At 43.2% G+C, this 25,382-nt stretch overlaps 1 protein-coding gene across 2 annotated transcripts in view; it reads left to right on the top strand.

Annotated features, from left to right (window-relative positions):
• Nucleotides 1-8,057: 8,057 nt before the first annotated feature.
• TENT4B (terminal nucleotidyltransferase 4B) overlaps nt 8,058-25,382 on the top strand; it is a 58,531-nt gene continuing 41,206 nt past the window's right edge. For both annotated transcript variants that reach the window (XM_049864049.1, XM_049864047.1), the window contains exon 1: nt 8,058-8,698. In XM_049864049.1, coding sequence (XP_049720006.1) covers nt 8,094-8,698 — 605 coding nt within the window. In that variant the 5' untranslated portion in view covers nt 8,058-8,093. The remainder of the gene's footprint in view (nt 8,699-25,382) is intronic.

Here is a 25,382-nt window from a genome sequence, read left to right as displayed (position 1 = left end):
CAGATGGTGGACTTGAGCCACTTACCTTTTGGGTTAGCAGCTGACCATTGTGCCAACAGCACTCCTTACCTTGAAGGAAAGGCCTGGTGATCTACCTCTGAAAAATCAGCCATTGAAAATCTTATGGAGCACAATTCTACTGTGACATACACGGGGTCACCATGAGTTGGAGTCAACTCAACGGCAACTGATTGGTTTGTCTTTAGAAACAATTTCTCTGATTGGTCTGTTTAATGACAGCTGAGAAAAGCAGTTGGGGGTGAGCACCTTCTAAGACAAGGCCACTTTCCCTGGTGGCTGCCTGGCAGTGATGACTTAAAAAGAAATGGTAACATGCACAGCCTTATTTGGGTGTTGGATCTTTGCTGGGTTTCTGGGCTTTCTCTTCAGAGTGTGTCTGGCCAGGGACCATCCCTGCTTTGCATGCCCCCGGCCAAGTGTGCTACTTTTCTTACAAATAGCAAAGATGGTAGGAAAGTCCATGCTTTAATGGACTTGTTGAAACTTGCATCTGAAAAATGTCTGGACATCTAATAAAAAAAAAAAAAATTTTTTTTTTTAATACATTGGTCAAAAATGATGAGAAAATGCACCCACTCTGGTAGTGTTTTTCAACTGTCATTAGGCCAGGCAAGCAATGCTCCATGGGGGGTTTAGCTCTCGCCATGGTCAAGTTCTATAGAGACACCACTCAAAAACAGATTAATCAGAAAAGGCAAACCGATTGAGACAGAAAGTAGGTTACTGGTTGCCTGGAGCTGGGTTGAGAAAAGGGATTGACTGCAAATGGGCTTTAAAGATTTTTGGGGGGTGGTGGAAATGTTCTAAAATTGGATTGTGGCAAGGGTTGCACAACTCTGTAAATTTACTAAAAATCATTGAATTGTGCACTTAAAACAAGTGAGTTTTATAATATGCAAATTATGTATCAGTAAAGCTCTTCACGCACACATACACACTCTCGCCCAAAGATCCCAGAATGGCACTCAACCTGAGTAATTTTGTTTCTAGAACAGTAGGAATGAAAGAAGCTTTGACTCTTTTGAACAAGATACAGGCTTCCACATTGCCTATTTTGAAGTCTCATTGAAAAATATTCCCCTATAAAATATATATATATATATGTATATATATATATTTTTTATGGAGCCAGCACATCTTGTCCAAGGCAAGGTCACGGGAGCTCCACAGACACATCCGAACTCCCTGAAGGAGCAAATTACTGGGCTGAGGGCTGTGGGCACCATGGTCTCGAGGAACATCTAGCTCAACTGGCATAACATTGTTTATAAAGAAAATGTTCTACATTCTCTTTTTATTTTTAATTTATTTATTTATTGTGCTTTAAGTGAAAGTTTACAAGTCAGTCTATCACACAAAAAGTTATACCCACCTTGCTATGTACTATGTACTCCTAGCTGCTCTCCTCCTAATGAGACCGCACATTCCTCTCCTCTACCCTGTATTCCCCATGTCCATTCAACAGACTCCTGTCCCCTTCTTCTTTCTCATCTCGCCTCCAGACAGGAGTTGCCCACATAGTCTCATGTGTCTGCTTGAGCCAAGAAGTTCACACCTAACCAGTATCATTGTCTATTTTATAGTCCAGTCCAATCCCTGTCTGGAGAGTTGGCTTTGGGAATGGTTCCAATCTTGGGCTAACAAAGGGTCTGTGCTCCAGGGTCCCTCCATTCTCAGTCAGATCATTCAGACTGGTCTTTTTAAGAGAATTTGAGACCTGTATGCCACTGTTCTCCTGCTCCACCAGAGATTCTCTATCATGTTCCTTGTCAGGGCAGTGCTTGGTGGTAGCCAGGCACCACCTAGTTCTTCTGGTCTCAGGCTAATTGAGTCTCTGGTTTATTTGGCCCTTTCTGTCTCTTGGGCTCATCTTTACTATATGTCTTTGGTATTCTTCATGCTCCCTTGCTCCAGGTGGGAGCGTTTAAGACCTCAATGCCTCTCACCAAAATGGGATGTAGAATGTTTTCTTAATACATTTTGTTGTGCCAATTGACCTAGATGTCCCCTGAAACTATGGTCCCTCTACATTCTACTTTGGTGAGTAGAGTCTGGGGCCTTAAAAGCCTGCGAGCCATTGGTCTCACCTCTTCAGGAGCAAGGGAGAATGAAGAAAACTAAAGACAAGGGGAAAGATTAGTCCAAAGGGCTTATGGGCCACAACTACCATGGCCTCTACCAGGCTGAGTCCAGTACAACTAGATGGTGCCTGGCTACCACTACTGATTGCTCTGACAGAGATCACAATAGAGGGTCCCAGACAGAGCTGAAGAAAAATGTAGAAAGAAATTCTAACTCACGCAAAAAAAGGCCAGACTTACTGGCCTGACAGAGACTGGAGAAACAGTGAGAGTATGGCCCCTGGACACCCTTTCAGCTCAGTAATGAGTTCACTCTGGGGATTCATCCTTCAGCCAAAGACTGAACAAACACATGGGACAAAACAAGACTAAAGGGGCACACCAGCCCTGGGGCAGGGACGGGAAGGCAGGAGGGAACTGGAAAGCTGGTAATAGGGAACCCAGGGTTGAGAAGGGAGAGTGTTGACATGTCATGGGGTTGTTAACCAATGTCATGGAATGATATGTGTACTGTTTGATGAGAAACTAGTTTGTTCTGTAAACCTTCATCTAAAGTACAATGGAAAGGAAAACAAAACAAAACAGACTTACTGGCCTGACAGAAACTGGAGAAAACCTGAGAGTATGGCCCCAAAAATGGCCCCATTTTATCTCAGTAATGAAGTCACTCCTAAGGTTCATCCTTCATCCAAAGATTAGACAGGCCCATAAAACAAAACGAGAATAAGTGGGCACAATAGCCCAGGGGCAAGGACTAGAAGGCAGGAGCGCACAGGAAAGCTGGTAATAGGGAACCCAAGGTCAAGAAGGAAGAGTGTTGACATGTCATGAGGTTGTTAACCAATGTCATAAAACAGCATGTGTGCTAACTATTAGTGAAAAGCTAGTTTGTTTTGTAAACCTTCATCTAAAGAACATTAAAAAAAAAAATTAAAAGAAAAATATTTCCCTGCTTTGAATCAAGTTTGTATTCATATTGTTGTTTTTGGGTTGTTAGCAGCCTTTGAGGTGGTTCTGCCTCACAGTGACCTTACGTACAACAGAACTAAATGTTGCCAGGTCGTGTGCCATTCTCACAACAGTAGGTATGTTTGAGCCCATTGTTGCAGCCATGGTGTCAATCCATCTCGTTGAGAGGCTTCCTCTTATTTGCTGACCCTCTACTTTACCAAGCATGATGTCCTTCTCCAGGGACTGATCCCTCCTGACAACATGTCCAAAGTATGTAAGACGCAGTCTCGCCATCCTTGCTTCTAAGGAGCATTCTGGCTGTACTTCTTCCAAGACAGATTTGTTTGTTCTTCTGGCAGTCCATGGTATATTCAATATTCTTCACTGATGCCATAATTCAAATTGTATTCTTGCCGAAGAAGAATAACATGACACAATGGTGTATATCTTTTGCAAAAAAAAGGGAAAATTTATAAATGGGACCTGTGTCTAAGATTATTAATACCTGGAGCAAATGCTTCATAACCTAAACACTGAAGATACTAATAATTATATGATTTTTAACCATGGTTCTTGTTAACTCCAGAGTGGAGCTATTGAATCACATACTGTCTAGGATTTAATTACAATGACAATTGTTAATGACATAGTTTGTCTATGTGATTCCCCTTGTGTTTTATTCAAGCTACTACATCAATGAGAACATTTAATTTTCCTGATTCTTTGGTAACTTGCTTTCTTCTCATTTTTCTACTCAACATTTCTCTGCAGGACCTTGGTTTCAGTAAATCTTGCAAATTGAGACCATCAGCTTAACACTTTCTCCCCCTAACAACAAGAAGGTGGAGACTGAACAGGACACTAGATTCTGGAGGAAAATATCTGGGTTTGTGATAGTTGTATTTTTTACTCAACAGTTTAACACAGATAGTTTTGAAGAATGGGATGTCTGTGCTTTTGTTCCAATAGCAAAATGAAAAGGTTGAGTAATTTCTAAAACCGATCACTGAAATTAGAGTAGTCTATTTCTTTGGGTGCAGTAGTGGATTACTTTGAGGCAAAACATTTCAAATTTGTTGGAGAAGGTGAATATACATTTTTGCATACATGAAGCTCCCAAATGTTTTACTTTGGATGACTGGTTTTTTAGGTGCCTTCTAGAGGAGATCCTGTACTTGGTGGTTCTGTACCATGGCACGCTTTCAGCACCCACACTGCCTTATCTTGCACACAGAGCGTGTTCCTGCTCTGGTACCTTTGCACCTACTGGTTCTCTGCCTGATCTTTTCCTAGATGGCCACAGCCCACTCTCTCACTTAATTTAGGTCCCTGCTCAAATGTCACTTCTTCAGAGCAGCCTTCCCTGATTAGTCCATTTAAAAATAGCATCCTGTCACTATTCCTTTAGCCTACTTTCTATTTCTTCTGAGCACTTACTGCTGTCTGACCTTATGTTTGCTTTGCCCACTAGAACGTAAGGTCCGTGACAGCAGGGACCTCATCAGTATTGTATCTTTGGCATCTGGCACACAGTAAGTGTTCAAGATGTATTTGTTGAATTAACTAAATGAACTGCAATTTAACTTCAGATATTTACCTCTTTTTGCCACCCTAACCAGAGAGTAAATTCATGGAAGGCAGCCAAAAGTTTTGGTTACTTGTTCATCTCCTCTAATTAGCTCAGATCTGTATGGATGCTAAACACTCAACCAAGATGTACTGAATGAATGCCTTAAAACATGGATGTGTTACAGGGAACACTGGCTAGCATTCCCTGCTGTGGATATGAGCAGTGATGCCTGGCCTTTCAGCCACACTTTACAGTTTACAAAGTATTTTAATGTATATTAACTCATTTGAACATTTTGCTAATATGTTATTAATTCTTAAAGTTTGGCTGAAGAAATAATACTCAAATATAAGGAATGTTACTTTCTAGCATGTACTAAGTTTGAATACTTTTTTTTTTTTTTGCTCTTAGATATCTGTGGTACTTAATTTGTTCTTAGACATCTGAAGAAATGTTTTTTTTTTTTTAATTTTTATTGTGCTTTAAGTGAAAGTTTACAAATCAAGTCAGTCTCTCATGCAAAAACTTATATATACCTTGCTACATACTCCATACTCCCAATTGCTCTCCCCTTAATGAGACAGCCTGCTCCCTCCCTCAACTCTCTCTTTTCGTGTCCATTTCCATTTTGCCCCCTTCTAACCACCCCCCCCCCACCCTCTTATCTATCCTCCAGGCAGGAGATGCCAACATAGTCTCAAGTGTCCACCTGATCCAAGAAGCTGGCTCCTCACCAGCATCCCTCTCCATCCCATTGTCCAGTCCAATCCCTGTCTGAAGAGTTGGCTTTGGGAATGGTTTCTCTCCTGGGCCAACAGGTCTGGGGACCATGACCACTGGGGTCCTTCTAGTCTCAGTCACACCATTAAGTCTGGTCTTTTTATGAGAATTTGGGGTCTGCATCCCACTGCTCTCCTGCTCCCTCAGGGGTTCTCTGTTGTGTTTGCCGTTAGGGCAGTCATTGATTGTAGCTGGGCACCATCTAGTTCTTCTGGTCTCAGGCTGATGTAGTCTCTGCTTTATATGGCCCTTTCTGTCTCTTGGGCTTGTAATTACCTTGTGTCCTTGGTGTTCTTCATTCTCCTTTGGTCCAGGTGGGTTGAGACCAATTGATGCATCTTAGATGGCTGCTTGCTAGTGTTTAAGACCCCAGATGCCGCTCTCCAAAGTGGGATGCAGAATGTTTCCTTAATAGATTTTATTATGCCAATTGACTTAGGTGTCCCCTAAAACCATGGTCCCCAAACCCCCATCCTGCTACACTGGCCTTCGAAGCATTCAGTTTATTCCAGAAACTTCTTTGCTTTTGGTTTAGTCCAGTTTTGCTGACCTCGCCTGTATTGTGTGTTCTTTCCCTTCACCTAAAGTGGTTCTTATCTACTATCTAATTAGTGAATACCCCTCTCCTACCCTTCCTCCCTCCCCCTTCTCATAACCATCAAAGAATATTTTATTTTCTGTTTAAACTATTTCTTAAGTTCTTACAATAGTGGTCTTATACAATATTTGTCCTTTCGCAACAAATTTCACTCAGCATAATGCCGAAGAAATGTTTTAAAAGACTGAATATATAACTATGATTGACACGTGTATGAGCATAGAGAGATTTTTGGAAGAATGTTTAACAAAGTCTTCACAGTGGGTATTTCTGGATGGTGGGATCTTGATAACTTCTACTTTTTTGGCCTTTCCATTTTTCTTGTTTGAATTAAAAAATACTAGTCATGAAAAGAAAGCTATTTCTATACAAAAAAAATTTTTTTGTTAATTTATTGGTGTAAACACTATAAAAAATACCACTACCCGTTTTCCTGGCTATGTAATTCTTAGTTTATAGCAAATTTCACTCAGAAAAGACTTTTACACTGGTTTGTAGTAAAGCAAGGACAACAAATAGAATGAACCAAAATTCTAAAGTGTTTTTGTATGTTTTCCATATTTATGGCCATGTTATTCTCTCAGCAAGAAAGAAGGTACCGAAAAAGAAAAGAAAAAAGGTAGAGCAATGATTCCTTCTTTGATTAAGTAATTTTTCATCATTTGCCAAAAAATTTTCCAGGATATTTTTATTCCCAAAATAAAAAGCCAAAATCGGGCTTCAGGGTGGTGTTCTGGACTTTGGACCAACCTCAGAGTACACACATGAAATGTACTCACGTTTTTTTTTTTTTCCTTGATGATTTATAATACTTAAAATTCCCTTTCCCTTAGTCTTTTACCACAGGGATTGGAAGGATATGCAAATAACCACCTTGGGGAAAATCTCTGCTGACGCCAACGATTTGGTCCTTCTCTGACGCTTAGGAGGTTTGGAGTTTATTTCAAGTGAATTCTGGACTAAGGAGGGCTTTCAAAGGTTGCAGGTGCACCTTAAGGCAAGCGAAGTTTCCTCACACGCTCAGCAGCGTGTGTCTGTTTCTCTGTGCGTGCGCACCTGTGCGTCTGGGAGTGTGTGCGTGTCTGTGTAAAGTAGGTTTTGAGTGTGTGCCTTACACACTCGGGTACTGGCCTCTCTCAGGGGAACGAAGGTGCGCGTCCACCTGGGCAGGTGGGCGCAAGTGTCTCCGGTCTTGGGGCAAACGGGGACCCTGTGCCAGGCCTGCGGCGCTCCTTCCCTCTGGCCCCGGCGCTGCAGCGCCCAGCAAAAGGCGCCCGACGCAGGCAGCCGACGGCCTGGCCGCGGAGGAAGTGCGCAGCCCTGCGCCCAGGCAGAGTTCCAGGCACATGCCCCAGCGGGGTGGGCGCACTTTCTCCCCTCGGCGGGTGTGTCCCCATCTACCCAACAAAGCCCCGACCCCTGCAGAGAAAGGGTTTTAGAAAACGAGGCTGGAGGCGAGATCTCGGGAGGGGTCCTCCTGGGACGCAGGGTGGGGGAAGGGACAATGGCCAGGCAGCGCCTCCTACAACCTCTTCCCTGCGGGGCTGGCGGCGACTCCGTCCGGCCTCGCCCACGGGGACCAGTCGCCCAGGGGTGCCACGTGCGCCCCCGTCGGCGCGGGGACGGTTGGGCCGGGCGGTTGCAGGCCCCACACTCCGCGCCCCGGCCAGTGTGACGCACGGCGCGACCTCCGGCGGGAGCGCGCTGCGCGGCGCGGAGAGCGCGGGGACGGGGCGGGGCGAGGGGCGGGGCCGCCGTAGGCCCCGCCCCGGGCCCGAGCCGCGAGGACGCTACGGAGCAGGCGCGTCTCGCCGCCGCCGCCGCTGCCGCCGCCGCTGCCGCTGCCGCTGGCCTTCTCCGGAGCCGTCGCTCGCCGCCATTTGCACGGGGACCCCGGTGACAGGGGCTCGGCGGAGGGGCAGAGGGAGGGGGAGGGCCCGCGGAGCCCCCGAGCGGGAGGACGCCGCCGGCCCGGAGCAGCCCCAGCGGCAGCGGCCGCCGAGGCCCGGCGTGCGCCTGAGGCGGCGGCGGCGGCCCTGCGGGCGGGCGGGCGGGCGGCCGGCGGGGCGGGGGCAGCGGCCGCCGCCGTTTGATGGATCCGAGGATCGCCTGGTTCCAGCCAGAGCAGCTCGGACCGTCCAACAGTCTGTGGATGCAGATCTGGGAGACGACCCAGGGGCTGAGGAACCTCTACTTCAACCACCACTGTCACAGCAGCGGCGGCGGCGGCGGCACGGCCCCCGGCGGCAGCGGCAGCAGCACCGGCAGCTCGGGCGGCGCGGCCCCGGCCCCGGCCGGCATGTACCGCTCCGGGGAGCGCCTGCTGGGCGGCCACGCGGTGCCGGCCGAGCAGCGGGACTTCCTGCCCCTGGAGACGACCAACAACAACAACAACCACCACCAGCCCGCGGCCTGGGCCCGCCGGGCTGCCTCCGGCCCCGCGGCGCCCTCGTCCCCCCCCGGGTCCTCGTCCCCGCACCCCTCGGCCGCCGCCCCCAGCGCCGAGCCCGCCGACCCGGCCTCGGGCAGCAGCAACAAGAGGAAGCGCGACAACAAGGCCAGCACCTACGGACTCAACTACAGCCTGCTGCAGCCCAGCGGAGCGCGGGCCCCGGGGGGCGGCCGGGCGGACGGCAGCGGGGGCGTGTACAGCGGGACCCCGTGGAAGCGGAGGAACTACAACCAGGGAGTCGTGGGGTGAGTGGGGGCCTTGCGGCCTGTGGCCGGGCCCGTGCACACGCTCCGCCGGGCACACGCCCACAGACGGGGTGAGGGCGGAGACCGGGGAGGGCACGCCCTACGGCCTGCCTGGGCTGCCGCTCCACGGGGGGTTGAGGGCCATCCCCGCACCCTCAGCCACCCATCCCCTCAGCCCCCCATTCCCGCACCCTCAGCCACCCATCTCCTCAGCCACCCATCCCCTCACCCTCAGCCACCCACCCCCTCACCCTCAGCCACCCATCCCCGCACCCTCAGCCACCCATCCCCGCACCCTCAGCCACCCATCCCCGCACCCCAGCCGGCCATCCCCGCACCCCCCAGCCACCCATCCCCGCACCCCCAGCCACCCATCCCCGCACCCCCAGCCACCCATCCCCGCACCCCCAGCCACCCATCCCCGCACCTCAGCCGGCCATCCCCGCACCCCCAGCCACCCATCCCCTCACCCCCAGCCCCCCATCCCCTCACCCCAGCCGCCCATCCCTTCCCCGCCGTCCTCAGCTGTCCACTTCTTCCCCACTCCCCCTGAGCCGTCCCCACCCTCTCCCACCTCCCTTAGTCATCCACACCTTCCCCTGCCTCTTAACCAGCGTTCCTTCCCGACCCCTCTAAGCCATGCCCACTTTCCTCCCATCTCCCTTAGTCAGATGCACCTTCTGCGTCTCCCCTGCAGCCATCCAGCCATCCAGCCATCCTCCCCATCATCACACCCCAAGATGAGATCCTTCACACAGGCACGTCATTTCGTTCCCTGAGAACATTTGTGTTTTAGTGTCTTTTGATGTACAGGATCTGAAGGTGCTTCTAGAATGTTCCTCCCCTTCCCCCAATCCCAAACAGGAATCCTGTCAGCCCTGTAAGGTATTGCCTGCTGTTGACCCTTTGGCCCATCTTTTTTTTTAATTTTCTGTATTAGGGATGCCCTGTCTATAGGGAGGGAAGAATGGGATGACAGCTAAGTTTAGGCTGGTGGACGTGGTGAGCTCAGGCTTCTGAGGCCCTGACAGAACTTTCCAGAAGTTCATGGTCCACAGCCCCAGCTTCTCACTGTAAAGTTGTCATCTTGGCAGGACAGCCAGTGCTTTTCATTTTAGGGGGTGACTTTATGCTAATAAGTGAATGTTGCACCACTGGTGATTTTGTGTTTAAAGTTCAGCTCTTACAAAACGGAATCTTACCTGACCTCTAGTGAGTTATGTGCATAAGCAGGGAGTGTTTCCAGCTAGATTCCACTTCTGGAAGCCTCTCTGTGCTGAGTCTTTCTTGTGTAAAATAAAGCTTTTGGGTTGTGTGTGTGGTTTTTTTTTTTTTTTTTTTTTTTTTTGATGTATGGAGAATGGGACTTTCAAATTGCTTTGCATTTTTTTCAGATCCTGTTTTGTATTGGGGCTGTAGCAGGCACATGAAATCACTGTTAGTAATCCCGTGGGGAGCCTTTTTCTCTTAAGTTCACCCATTCAGTTCTGCCCTGCTTTGGCAAGGAGAGGTGGTTCTGTGGACCCTTTTGAAGGCTTGAGTAAACTGAGTTGGTGGGTCCCATCTTCTAGTGGGCTGGTGTCCGCAGTAGGCTACTGTTACAACTCCCACCTTTTATGGAAAATGCAGTTGAGCATTTTAGGGCCCGTGCTGGAGCACATGTCAGACCTGCCCTCACTTTGTAGAGAGGAACCCTATAAGGTTGAATTCTCTGTGGCTAAACTTCAAGGGCGCTCTCCATGGTCATCATGGTTTAATAAAAGGCCTGTGGTTCCATCCTGTTAGCATTTCCAAGTCAAGTTTAGTGACAAGCAAATTGATATTGAGGGATTCTGGTAGTTTCTTTTCACAGGAACAGGCTCCACTTAAGTAAACCTTGTCAGCTAAAACCTTGAAGTTCCCTGATTGCGTCTTACTGAAGCCTCTTTGCTTATGTGCCTAGAAAATACACGGTTTACATCCAAAATGCCGGCTGCCCCTGCCCTTTCTGCCGCTTGCTTTTTAATGTAGAGGGTACAGTAAGAGTAAAAGGTTCACATTTGAACCTATGTAGAAGCAAAATGTACTTGTTCTTGATTCAAATATTATATTGCCCTCAAAGGGATTAAGGAGAGGAATTTTCATTTACCAGAGGGATTACTGTTTAAAAACTGATTGTAAACCTGTTTTAAAACTGCTTGTCACTCCGTCTGACTTTCCATTCTTTTGCCTTCTCTAGATGATCCCAGCAGTTCAAAGTCTAAAAAAAAAATTCAATTCTGAGGACCTTCCAGTTTTGAAAAATATATTAAGTTCTTAGAGTGTTTTCGTAAGAGTGTCTGTGTGCTTAAAAATTCTTGTTTTGATTTGTGGATCCTGATTTCTTAATGTTCAGGAAGTCTTGCCATTTTTAATACCGATATTTAAAAAAAATCTTAATTCAGAATGCATCAATGCTACAAGCTATTCTGAGATTAAATATAGAAAAATTGTTACCAACTTTTTCTGAGCTCTTAGGATGTGGCTGACATTTAACTAATAGGTTAAATTATAATGGTTCCTGGCCTCTGAACTGACAGTCTAGATAGGAAGGTAAGGCAAAAGCACAGGAAAAGTAAATGAGACCGAAGACAACAATATACATATGCTCTCTTGCACCTCTCTTATCTCTTGGTGTTCTCTGCTTCAGCCAAATGGGTTGTCAGCTTATTCACTGAACGGTCTGAACATTCATTGAAGATTCAGTTAAAAATCCTGCATTTCCTGTTCACTGAGTTCTTAATTTTTTGGTTCTTCCTCTGAACTCTTGAGGCATTTGGCTTCATGTGCTTGATATAGCTAGCTTGTGCTTAATTTTCCTTTTATATATATGCTCCCTCTTATTCACTAGATGGAAATTTCTTTAATATGGAGTAAGATATTTGAATTTCATCCTGAAGTCTTCACAGTCCTCTTTCAAAATTAAACTCCCCTGGGCTCAACATCTCAGCCTTCTTCCTCGTGGACACATAAGCCCAGGGAGTTGGTCCATTTTTCCTCTTTTTATTTTTTTTAAGTTGCTCCCACTTAACCCATTTTTTGGGATTCATTCTCCTCCAAGGCTGGCTGTGGTGTAGATTGCAGCCTGCCCAGCTCCTTCTCATTGTCTGTGAAAATGAGCCAGACACCATTTTCTTTTCAAGGATTTGACGATTACCACGGAAAAGAAAGGTATGACAAAAAGTAACAAACACAGAGAACCTTGGTCCTGAGCCCTGGTGTCCAGAAACTTGTGGAAGGTGCTTGTCTGAGCCCATGAGGATCAGTTTGTGTTGGCCCCATTGCCAGATCCATAGATATTTTTTCAAGACTTCGGGTGACTTGCCCAAATGTTTTGGACGCTGAATTTGGCTGTGGGATGTCAAGAAAACCTCATTGGGAAACTTGGGTTTCAGGAATAATTTCTTGAATGAGGGTATAGGAATGGAGATGGGGAGGAAGAGTGAATGTGAGAGGTATGCAAGGCGAGGCGGAACAGGGATTTTGACTCCCTTTGTGGGTCAGTTGTCACACTACAGCTTTGAACTTGAGTGACTGGAGAAATGTTGGTGCTACTATTGAAAGTAAAGGCTAGAGAGACTGCTATTTTGGGTCAAAAGATAAGGCGAGGCTTACGTGGAAACGTCTGGAGGGGACTTGAAGTTTGAGGGCTGAGATCTGCTCTTTATGGAAGAGGGCAACATCCTTCTTTTTGCACCGTTACCTCGTGCACATTGTTCATTATAGCGCAGTAAACCTAAGATGCTCATGCTTTTCCTTAGCACTGGCATTATGGCTTATTTCTCTGCAAGAGGATCGATGGAATTGGTATTCCAGCTTATTTCTCTGCGAGAGGATCGATGGGATTGGTATTCCGGCTTATTTCTCTCCAAGAGGGTTGGTGGGATTGATATTCCAGCTGGGCTACAAAGCCATGGAACAGATTAACATAGGCTGAGTATGAAAGAATTGACAGGCCTATTCCAAGTGCTTCCTCCTAAGTTTAATTTTTGTGCATTTGCAAATGTAGCCCACAGTAATTCTTTAGTGAACTTGGACCTTTAGGTTATTGCATATTCTGTAATTTGGGTACTGAAATGTCCTATTAAGAAGACATTAGGTTATCTACAGTGTAGATTCTGTGGTAACAGTGATTGGTATTTGAGAATCTCCCAAAATTCCGTATACTGTGTTCAACAAAGTTACTTTCATGGCACAACTTCCGTCTTTTGTGCAAAACCTGTGACTGGTGAATATAGTCACTGTTAGAAACATTGGCATTTCAGTTTGTGGAACCTTCTTTAGCCTCCATTTCGTAGTTAGCTGTTGAACAGCAAATGGAGACCGTGAGTGAGTAGACCCGTCTGGAGTCTACTGTGTGTTCACACAAAAGGTTTAGTGTACTGCAGAGAGGAAGGATGGGGAACGGATACTAAAGAAGTATAAGCACGCAGGGGATGCCTGTGGTAGAAAAATTTCTGGTCCTGTATGCTAGATGCCCTTACATCTTGACTTTTTCCGTGAGACTGCTACCAGTAATCCCAGTGTGAGGAATTGGAAGGGTCTGTAGGAAGAGAGAACTCAAGTGCTTTCCTGTTGGTTGGGGGTCTGGTCAGATAGTTGTCTCATTTCTTGGTTCTCAGGCAACCTGTCTTTAACAGGAATGGTGTAGACATGACGACAATGGCTAGATAGTCTTATAACCTCTGAAGTGGACAAAAATTGAAGTCCCTTTCTGTGGAAAAGTAGAAAAGTAGGCTGTTATGTGATTGATTTCACCCAGCTTTTCATTCTCTCTTCAGTGGAATCAAAGCCCTGGTGGCGCAGTGGTTAAGGGCTCAGCTGCTGATCAAAAGGTCAGCAGCTTGAATCCACCAGCCACTCCTTGGCTATTCTACTCTGTCCTGTAGGGTCACTGTGAGTCAGAATTGACTGGATGGCAGTGAGTTTGGTTTTTTTTTTTTGGTTCATTTGAATCAGTCTGAGTAGCATTTAGTGGAGGAAACTATTTCAGGATCAGACCTAAAACACTAGAGAGCTGTATTATTCTCTTGGACTCACATAGCTATAGAATAATCTTGAAGGGGCTAGAGGTGTAAGAGGACACTTTTGAAGAATTAGGGTCCAGCTCCCAGCAGCTGGTCTGAGACACCTCTCTTTGCTCTTTCCTGCAGAGCTGGCTGGACAGCTCAGAGCCTGCTTGAGGAATTCAGAGGACGGCAGTAGAATGTTCTTTCCACCCCTCAGAGTATTTTTTAGGGACTCAACTGCTGCAGAACACCATAAAGGTTTCACATTCATTTCACCATTTTTAAGATTACATGGAATTATTTTTTTGTAAGAGAATATCTATTGAAGTTGGGGATGGTCTTGAGCTAGACTTTTCATTAATTTGGAATCAAACAGCAGGCGATAAGTTTACGGCCACGCACCGTGTAACATTCGTTTGGGCAACGTCCAGCTGCGTATGTGTCCATGGGTCCAGACAAGGCAGACTCAGCAGCTTCCCGCATACAACATGTGTATCTCATGTCTCGTGTATACAAAGCGATTGTGCTGCCAGGCGTGTGATGGTACAGTACATATATGATCTAGAATTACAGGTATCTTGGTAGTCGTAATGAACGCCTGTGTTACTGGCTTATGTGTGTACTCTACTTTGTATTATTACTTTAGTGTGAACTTACCCTACTTACAAATAAGTTTACTGTATTACAGTGTATGCTTCGACTCGTAGGCAGCAGCGTCCAATTTTCTGTTTGTACAACATCCAAATCACATAATGTTCTACTTTACAGAACATGTCGTGGATGTTAAGCGATGTACGACTGTATTTCCGTTTGATTAAGTTACTTGATGTAAGAGACTGTTGTATATTTTCATGTGGCTTTGGCCCATGTAGAAATTTGGATTAAAGATTTTGGAAAAAACTGAATTTGGTGCCATTTATATTGTGCCCTGGCTCCTTACTCACTTGAACAACTTTAAATCTGAAAAAATCTTGCCATGGGCACAAGGGACTTGTTGTATCTGGAAACTAAACTCAGAAGTTCTAGCTCAAGTCATGCTTTCTGCTGAAATAGTTGTATATATTTTGTGCAGGGACCTGTATTTTCAAATTAGTTGAATTAATGGAAGTGCCCAACAGAATGGTAGACTTTATTACCATGTCGCAAGTGCTATGCCAAACCCTTAGGCATTTACTATCATATTAACCTTGTACCGGGCCCCATCTAATTTCACTTAACTTTTTATTTTGAAATAATTATAGTTGTAAAGAATAATACAGAAAGGTCCCATGTACCCTTCACCCAGCTTCACCCAATGGTAACATCTTACATAACTGTAACTTAATAACAAAACCAAGAAGTTGACGTTGTTACAACCTGTAGCTTTATTCAGATTCACCGGTTTTACAGGCATTCAGTTGTGTGTGTGTGTATGTGTGTAGTTGTATGTAATCTTATCACGCGTAAATTCACGTAACCACCACCACCACCACAATGAAGATTCTATCACCTTAAAGATCCCTCATGCTACACCTTTACTACATGGCGCGCACACACACGCGCACACCCCGTTTGTCCCTAACCCCTAGCAACCAGTAATCTGTTCTCCATGTCTATAATTTTGTCATGTTGACAATGTTAGGAGACGCTGGTGGTGTAGTGGTTAAGTGCTACGGCTGCTAACCAAAGGGTCAGCAGTTCAAATCCACCAGGCGCTCCTTGGAAACTCTATGGGGCAGTTCTACTCTGTCCTATAGGGTCGCTATGAGTCGGAATTGACTCAAAGGCACTGGGTTTGGTTTTGGTTTTTGGTTTTGCGAATGTTATATAAGTAGAATCATACAGTATGTAACTTTGAAATCTTTTTTCTCTTACCTTAATTCCTTGAGATCCATCCGAGTTTTTACATGTATCAATAGTTCATTGCTTTTTACTGTTGAGTAGTATTCCATGGTATGGATGTACTGTAGTTTAACCATTCACCCCTTGAAAGACACAGGTTGTTTCCAGCTTTTGCCTATTACGAAATAAAGCTGCTGTAAATATTGACGTACATGTTTTTATGTGAATGTAAGGTTTCTGGGATAAATTCCCAAGAGGGCTGAATTGTATGGTAAGCTTGTATTTAGTTTTAAAAAGAATCTGCTAAACTATTTTCCAGAGTGGCTGTACCGTAGTACTTTCCTCCCAGCAATGTGAGAGAGACCCAGTTTCTCAGCATCCTTGCCATCGTTTGGAATTACCGCTATTTTTATTTTATGTTAGCCGTTCTAGCTATAGCTCATTGTTATAGCTCATTGTGCCTTTATCACGTTAATCTTCTCATAGATAACTTCACTTAATTTTAACTTAAATTTTTGTTTTAAAAACTTCTTGGCAGTATTGGAAATGTTCTAAATCGGAAACCTCTAAATAAAATTGTGATTAAAAAGGGCCTTAAATTTTCAGTTTTTACTTTGGTTTTATCTTAGAGGTATCATTTTAACTTTTTTTTTTTAAGTACTTTGCAGTGTTTCTTTTATGTGTTGCTTTTTCTTAGAATTTGGTTAACATGAGCTTTAATCTCATTTTCTAAAAGCATACAAAAGTATACTACTGAGTTCATTTTAAAAGTGAGAGTTTTGTCCTTCTGTATGTTATGAATCCACTCTCTTTTCTGTTGGCTAGGCTATATTTTGGGAAATCAATATTGTGGTTAATATTGGTTTGTTGGTGGTAGTGGTAAAATTTTTTTAATGGTATTTTTATGTCTAAATACTGCCTTCATATTGTATAGAATAAAAGCTTAATTTTCACATCTATCCTAGAATAAACTATGTTTTTGGATCAAGAATTAGAAGCTGGTTTCTCATTTTTCCCTTACTGGCTTCTTGCAGTTACTGTTTTGATTCTATCAAAATAACATACGTTTTAGCACCATCAAGTATCGTAAAATTCTATCCAAGTCAAAATAAGAATCCATTAGGATTGTAGATGTGGAGTTTTCAAGGTTAATGCCCAGTAACTTGGATTTGAGAAAGTGTTTGGTCTGATGAGCTTTGGCATTTTGATGTCTTTATTCCTTGAACTCAGTTATTCACCCTTGATTTTCTTGTTTGTAATGTGGTGCTGACCCCATTGTTCCTTACGAATACTTGTTAGTTTAAAAATCTAAGTATATTTTACAGGGCTAATAAGAAATGTGGAAACCCTGGTGACGTAGTGGTTAAGTGCTGCAGCTGCTAACCAAAGGGTCGGCAGTTCGAATCCGCCAGGCGCTCCTTGGAAACTCTTTGGGGCAGTTCTCCTCTGTCCTATAGGGTCGCTGTGAGTCGGAATCCACTCGATGGCACTGGGTTTGGTTTGGTTTTTTTTTAAATAAGAAATGCTAATTGTAAAAAAAAAAAAACAAAAAACAAGAAAATAATAGCTAAACCAAAGGAAGGAAAAAAAAAGTCTGTAATACCGATACCAGGCTATAACAGCTATTAACGTCTGTGTAAATACTTTTACGTGTTTATGCATTATTTCCTTTTTTCTTTTTGTCAATATGGGCTCCTACTGTGGGTATACTTTTGAATTATTTTTCCAATTTAAAGAAATTTTTATCCTTAGATTGTTTTTTCCTTCTTTGGGAGAGGGGTATCAGAATATTGTGGATATACTTTTTTAAAAGTCATTTTTAAAGAAATTGATTAATATTACAAATATATTTTCATATCCAATATATTTCTACAGCCATTAGCTTTAACGTAACTCCGTACCTACTACGTGTGTGTATGGTATGTTATTGACTGACTGTACCGTAATGTATTTCGCTAGTCCTCTGTTGTTGGCTGTTAAGTTTGTTCTGTCTTTTGTTTTTATATAAAAGACTTGCTTTTAGCATAGCCTTTGTCTCAACCAAGATTTATTTCCTTTTCCCAGTTCTTTTTGTCCAGATATAATTCTTATACTGTAAAATTCACATTTTAAAAAGGTACAATTCAGTGGTTTTAATACAGTCACAGATTGTGCAACAATCAGAACTATCTAACTCTAGAATATTTTTATCACCCCAAAAAGGAACCCTGTACCCATTAACAGTGGCTCACTGGCGCCTCTCCCCTGCCCCCCCGCCACCTGTCGGCCCCTTGGAACCGCTAATCTACTTTCTGTCTGTGTGTATTTGCCTGTTCTGGACGTTTCATATAAATGAAGTCATACAATATGTGGCCTTAGTGTCCGACTTCTTTCCCTTAGCATCAGTTTTTTTGAAGCTCATATATGTTGTGGCATGTATCAGTACTTCATTTCTTTTTGTGGTGGAGTAATCCTTTGTATAGATAATGCCATATTTTGTTTATCCATTCATCAGTTGATGGACATTTGAATTGTTTTCACTTTTTGGCTATTAGGAACAATGCTGCTATGAACATCATGTACAGGTTTTTGTTTGAACGTCTGTTTTCCGTTCTCTTGGGTAAATACCTAGGAGTGGAATTACTGTATCATATGATAACAGTATGAGGAATTTGCCAGACCGTTCTTCATAGTGGTTGCACCATTTTACCTTCCCACCAGCAGTGCATGAGGGTTCCGGTTTCTCTACATCCTTGCCAACACTTGTTATTGTTTGTCTTTTTTTATTATGGCTGTCCCAGTCAGTGGGTGTGAGGTGGTATCTTAACTGTGGTTTTGATTTGCATTTCCCCCATTTGTTGGGAATGACTAATAAGGACTCCCTGGTTGGTGCAAATGGTTAATACATTGAGTTGCTAACCTAAAGGTTGGAGGTTTGAGTCCACCCAGAGGTGCCTCAGAAGAGAGGCCCGGCAATCTGCTTCCTAAAAATCAGCCATTGAAAGTCCTGTGGAGCACAATTCCACTCAGACACACGTGGTGTTGATATGAATTGGGACCGACTCTAAAAAAAAAAAAAAAAAAAAAAATTTTTTTTTTTTCCTATGGCAACTTTTTTTTTTCTTTTTTTAAGACTAATGACATTGATCATCTTTCATTGTCATTTGGCCATTTGTGTCTGTTCAAATCCTTTGACTGTTTAAAATTTGACTTATTTGTCTTTATTATTGGTTTGTAAGAGTTCCTTTATTTATTCCAAATACCTGCACTTATTATATACGTGATTTGCCTGCATTTATTCCCATTCTTTGGATTATCTTTCACTTTCTTTTTTTTTTTAATTTTTATTGTGCTTTAAGTGAAAGTTTACAAATCAAGTCAGTCACACAAAAGCTTTTATAAACCTTGCTACATACTCCCAATTACTCTCCCCCTAATGAGACTGCCCGCTCCCCCTCCCCCCACTCTCTCTTTTCATGTCCGTTTCGCCAGCTTCTAACCCCGTCTACCCTCTCATCTCCCCTCCAGGGAGGAGATGCCAGCATAGTCTCAAGTGTCCACCTGATCCAAGAAGCTCACTCCTCACCAGCATCCCTCTCCAACCCATTGTCCAGTCCAATCCCTGCCTGAAGAGTTGGCTTTGGGAGTGGTTCCTGTCCTGGGCCAACAGAAGGTCTGGGGGCCATGTCGACTGGTGTCCTTATCTTACACTTTCTTGATAGTGTGCTTTGAAGCAGGGAAGGCTTTTTATTTTTATGTTTTATGAAGCTTGGCTTGTCTATTTTTTCTTTTGTTGCTTGTGCTTTAGGTGTCTCATCTACAAAACGACTGCCTAGTCCAAAATCATGAAAATTTACACCAATCTTTTCTTTTAAAAGTTTTGTAGTTTAAACTCTTATATTTAGGTCTTTGATCCACTTTGAGTTAATTTTTCTGTATGGTGTGAGGTAGGGGTCCAACTTCAGTTTTTGCACGTGGATACCCAGTTGTCCCAGTGCCATTTCTTGAGAAAACAATTTTTCACCCATTGAATGGTCTGGGCGTGTGATTATTTCTTAAGAATAAAGTTTTAATTTGGGGGGGGGGTTGTATATTTAAGGCTTTTGTCAAATTACCCTGTAGAAAGTTTGGGCCCGTTCATCCTTAAAGTCAGCAGTGAATGGCAGTCGCAGTTTTCTCTAAACCCTCACCAATGCTAAGTATTACAGTTAAAAACAAAAACGAATACAAAATAAAACATTTGTCAGTTTTATAAGTGAAAAATATTATTTTATGGGTTTAATTTACATGTATCTTCATATTCATTGGCTATTTTCCTTCTCAGTTGCTTGTTTTCCTTGCCCATTTTTCTTTTGGAGATGTTTATCTTTTTCTTTATAATTTGTAAGAACACTTTAACTATACTAAGTCTTGGTCTGTTTTATTGTGTGTGTATGTATGTATATGTGTATATGTATTAATTTTGTTGATGATTTTTAAAAGTTTTATTAGACTATATTTTACGTGTACTAAGATTCACTTGTTTTAATTATTCAGTTAGATGATTTGGTAAATGTGTACAGCTGTGTAACCACCACAATAATCGAGAGACAGGAAGATGATGGAGAACATTTCCATCACCCCCAAAATTATCCTTATGCCCCATTACCGGTAGTCCTCTTCCTCCATCCCTGGCTCCAATAACCATTTTTGCCTTTTCTAGAGTTCGTATAAATGGAATTGTATGTAGTATGTAGTCTGTTGTGCCTTAGGTCTTTCTCTTAGCATGATGTTTCACAGATTCAATCATATTGTTTGTATGTATCCGTACTTTGTTACTTATTAATGCAGAGTAGGATTCTATCGTATGGATCTACCACAGTTTATTTATCCATTTGTTATGATCTACCCTGGTGGCACAGCTAAGCAAAAGGCTGGTGGGTGGTTTCAGTGCAGCGGCTCTGTGGGAGAAAGACCTGGTGATCTGCTTCCCTGAAGATTACAGCCTAGAAAACCCTATGGGGCATTTCTGCTCTATCCCATGGGGTTGCTAAGAGTCAGAATCCACTGAAGGCACCCAGCATGACCTATAGAATTTAAAACATGCTTTCTGTATCATGGTATTGTATCACTTGTTTTTGCATCTGGCCTCTGAATGGATGAGACTCACCCACAAATTTTTTTGTGCAAAGCACTGTGCTTGGCTCTCTGTGGGAAACAGAGACAGTAGAACATATTCCTGGCCTTCTAGAAAATTATGATCTGGTTGGGTGAACATGCTTAAGGTGGAGAGGTTGCTTTTGACTAGTGAAGTAAGAACAAACTTTCCAAAGGGTACAGATTTCTGCTAGGTTTTGAAAGATTAAGTTTTGGGAGGTTAGAAAGGAAAAGCTGATTGTATTGTTTTAAAATCATAAGCTCCAAAGAGACATATAGAATATATAGTATTTAGCATAATTGAGGAGCCCTGGTGGCACAGTGATTAAGAGCTCGCTGCTGTCAGGGATTGAATTGTGTCCCTCAAAAATATCTGTCAACTTGGCTAGGTCATGATTCCCAGTGTTCCCAGTATGATTGTCTACCGTTTTGTCATCTGATGTGTTTTCCGCATGTGTTGTGAATCTTATCACTATGATGTTAATGAAATAGGTTAGCGGCAGTTATATTGATGAGATCTCTAAGATTAGATAGTGTTTTAAGCCAATCACTTTTGGGATACAAAAGAGGGAAGTGGGCAGAGAGACAGGGAGACCTCATACCACCAAGAAAGCAGCGCCAGTCTGCATCCTTTGGACCCGTTAGAAACCCTGTGACCCATTGACGCATTGCCTTTGAGTCGATTCTGACTCATAACAACCCCATAGGACAGTAGAACTGCCCTGTAGGGTTTCCAAGGAGCACCTGGTGGATTCGAGCTGCCAACTTTTTGGTTAACAGCCAAACGCTTAACCACTGCACCACCAGGGCCCCTGGAAACCCGTGGGGCAGTTCTGATATGTCCTGTAGGGTTGCTGTGAGTCAAAATTGACTCGACAGCAACAGGTTTGGTTTGGTTTTAGCATAATTGAGATAGATGGTGAACAAAATTTAATAACTTATGATAGTTGACATCTTGCAAAGGAATTTTGAGATCTGAAGTTACTCCAATTCAGCTTTTAAAACCTTCTTTACTATGGACAATTTCAAACATAATATGTAAGTAGAGGGAGTAGAATAATGGACCTCCATGGACTTGTCAACACAGCTCCACCAGTTATCAAGTCATGGCCAAACTTCCTTCAGCCCCAGCCCAGTGCACTCCAAATGTCACGTCATTTCATCTATAAATATGTATGTATGTGTCTCTAGGTAAGAACTTAAAAAAAAATTATAATCACAATGCTATTATTAGTCTTAAATATCCAATGTTGTTTTTCTCCAATTGTCCCATAATTATTGTTTTTTTAACAATTTGTTCAAATCAGAATCTAAATGAGGCTCTTACATTGCTATTGATTGGAATGCCTTTTAAATCGTTTAACCTGTAAGTTTCTCTGCCATCTGTTTTTCCCTCCTGTTTATTTTTTGAAGGAGCCCTGGTAGGGCAGAGGTTAAGCACTTGGCTGCTAACTGAAATGTCAGCAGTTTGAAACCCACCAGTCTCTCTGTGGGAGAAAGATGCAGCAGTGTGCTTCCTTAAAGATTACAGCCCTGGAAACCCCAGGGGGCAGTTCTGCTTTGTCTATAGGATCACTGTAAGTCGAAATCGACTTGATGGCATCAGGTTTTTATTTATCTATTTGCTTGAGGAAACCAGATTATTTTTCTTATAGACTTTCCTACCGTCTGGATTTTGCTGATCGTGTTCCTGTGGTATCAGTTTAACGCAGTCCTTTGTTTCCTTGTATTTTCTGTAAATTTGTAGTTAGATCTATAGGCTTATTTAGATTTTTTTTTTTGTGGGGAGGGCTGAGAATACGTCATAGGTGGTGATGTGTATTTTCATCAGTGGACATGTAATGTCTGAATGTCTTTTTGTAATATCAGTAGCCATTAATGACTATTGCCTGTATATATTAATTTGCAGTTAGGATTGTAGACTTGTGATATCCCGGCTGTCTTGATCCTTTGTCAGTTATTAGCTGAAACAGTCTCCCTTCTCAGCTATTTGTTTATTGTGAGTGTACAGTTCTTATAGGGGAAACAGAGTAAGTGGTTGATGAGCATCTTCCAGGAGTGATCAGTGAGTGATTTTGTTTTTTAGTATCATTATGATCATGGGTAGAAGGGCATTTTGTGTGTTTACAATCCAGCTTTTTTTTTTTTTAATTTTTTTTGTGCTTTAAGTGAAAATTTACAAATCAAGTCAGTCTCTCACACAAAAGCTTACACACACCTTGCTACATATTCCCAATTGCACTCCCCTTAATGAGACAGCCTGCTTCCTCCCTCCACTCTTCTCTTTTCCTGTCCATTTCACCAGTTTCTAATCCCCTCTACCCTCTCATCTCCCCTCCAGGGAGGAGATGCCAACATAGTCTCAAGTGTCCACCTGACCCAAGAAGCTCACTCCTTACCAGCATCCCTCTACAACCCATTGTCCAATCCAATCCCTGTCTGAAGAGTCGGCTTTGGGAGTGGTTCCTTTCCTGGTCCAATGAAGGTCTGGGGGCCATGACCACTGGGGTCCTTCTAGTCTCAGTCAGACCATTAAGTCTGGCCTTTTTACGAGAATTTGGGGTCTGCATCCCATTGCTCTCCTGCTCCCTCAGGGGTTCTGTGTTGTGTTCCCTGTCAGGGCAGTCATCTAGCTCTTCTGGTCTCAGGCTGATGTAGTCTTTGGTTTATGTGGCCCTTTCTGTCTCTTAGGAAACCCTGGTGGAGTAATGGTTAATGCTATGGCTGCTAACTAAGAGGTTGCCAGTTCGAATCTGCCACGTGCTCCTTGGAAACTCTATCGGCCAGTTATACTCTGTCCTATAGGGTCACTAGAAGTCGGAATAGACTGGATGGCAATGGGTTTTTATTTTATTTATTTATTTATTTTTTTTTGCGGTTTCTGTCTCTTGGACTCGCAATTACCTGTACCCTTGGTGTTCTTCATTCTCCTTTGGTCTGGGTGGGTTGAGACCAATTGATGCAGCTTAGATGGCTGCTTGCTGGTGTTTAAGACCCAGGCACTACTCTCCAAAGTGGAATGCAGAATGTTTTCTTAATAGATTTTATTATGCCAGTTGACTTCGATGTCCCCTAAAACCATGGTCCCCAAATTCCTGCCCCTCTTACGCTGGACTTTGAAGCATTCAGCTTATTCAGGAAACTTCTTTGCTTTTGGTTTAGTCCAGCAGTGCTAACCTCACTTACATTGTGTTACAATCCAGCTTTTTGAGTGAGAAAGGGCATGTAACTTCTGACTGGCTCTGTTAATGAGCAGACATCCTTAAGTGAAGAGAAACAAGATGAGCTGCAGTAAGCTGATGTGGGCTTTGGGATGACCAGTGCTGTGTGTTTGGAAAGGGAAGTTAATTCTTCCCTGTAGTGAACTATACTTGGCCTTTGGTCAGTGGCTAGGCTTGGCAAGGAGCCCTTCCCAGGCAGCATACCTAGCCTTTGCTTACTGTTTGCAGTAGCTGAAGAAAACCGCGATGGACTTAGTGACCTGTGAGCTTCTGCTCAGGAGACCAAGCTCTCAAAGCTTTAACAATCTGGAGTAACATGTTTGCTTTTCCTTGAAATTAAACTTGGATTGTATTTCTTCATCTTGTGCTAATATTCTGTAACGTTAATGTCTTCATTCTAATGTAACCCATCCAGCCTTATTGGAAGCATTCTCCTGGAAGTAAATCTGTCAAGTGATATTGCCCCCCCATCAAATATTTATCTAAAAAGCCACTGTTTACATATAAAAACTGTAGCAAGCATGGTAGCAGCTGTGTAAAGCAAAGCAATGTGGCCTCTGTGAAGGAAACCTCCAAGGAGATAAGCTGAACAGTCTCTAGGTCATGGTGTGGCTTCATCTTCCTTGAGCATTTGCAGGAGCCATTTCTGGGGAAGTCTTTGAAACATTAATTTTTTTTTGTTAGTAATTTTTATCAACTTGAAAGGTCTTAGCTTCTCTTGGTTTACATTTTACTTAGCCTTTTCCATGTATTTACATAGTCTGCACATGTAACAGCCCAGGGGGTACAGAGGTTAAGAGCTCAGCTGCAAACCAAAAGGTCACAGTTTGACTCCACCGACTGCTTCTTGGAAACCCTAAGGGGAAGTTCTACTCTGTCCTGTAGGGTCACTATGAGTTGGAATAACTTGAGGGCAATGGGTATACGTGTAGCTTTTTTTTTTTGTAAGTATATTTTCCTGTATGAATGAATGAATGCACTAAGGTTTACTTAAGGATTCCCCCTATTTGGACATCTAAGTTGCTTTTTATTCTCTGTTGTAAATAAAGTGCTAGAATCATACAACATGTTTACTTTTTGGCTAATGTGTTGATCTGTATTCCTCAAACTAAGATTGCTGGGTTTCCCATGATATATTGCCAGAAAGATTGTGAGTAGTTGACAGGAATGCATGAAATTGTTACCTCTCTTCTTCCCTCCACCCCCAAGTAGATTGGCTTTTATCATTTTATTTTATTTTTTTGTCTGGCTTTAGTGGTTGTAAGATTTTTGCCTAATGGTTTGTTGGTGTGTATGTGTGTTTTGAGGTATGTGTGAATGTGTTAGTTGTATTGTCATTCTACTTTAACATTTCATTAGTGTGTTAGTATTCAATTTTTCTCATTATACTTAACACTTTTTTAATCTGAAAGTGAGGTAATAGTGTATCTGGCACCACTGATATAGAAAATTGGCCTTTTGTCCTTGGCCAGAAGATCACATGCACAGGAACAGGATCAG

The sequence above is a fragment of the Elephas maximus genome, chromosome 21, assembly GCF_024166365.1.
Source record: "Elephas maximus indicus isolate mEleMax1 chromosome 21, mEleMax1 primary haplotype, whole genome shotgun sequence".
In the NCBI taxonomy this organism is placed as follows: Eukaryota; Metazoa; Chordata; class Mammalia; order Proboscidea; family Elephantidae; genus Elephas; species Elephas maximus.
The sequence above is the reverse complement of the archived record's forward strand: the minus strand, read 5'-3'. Positions and strand labels throughout refer to the sequence as shown.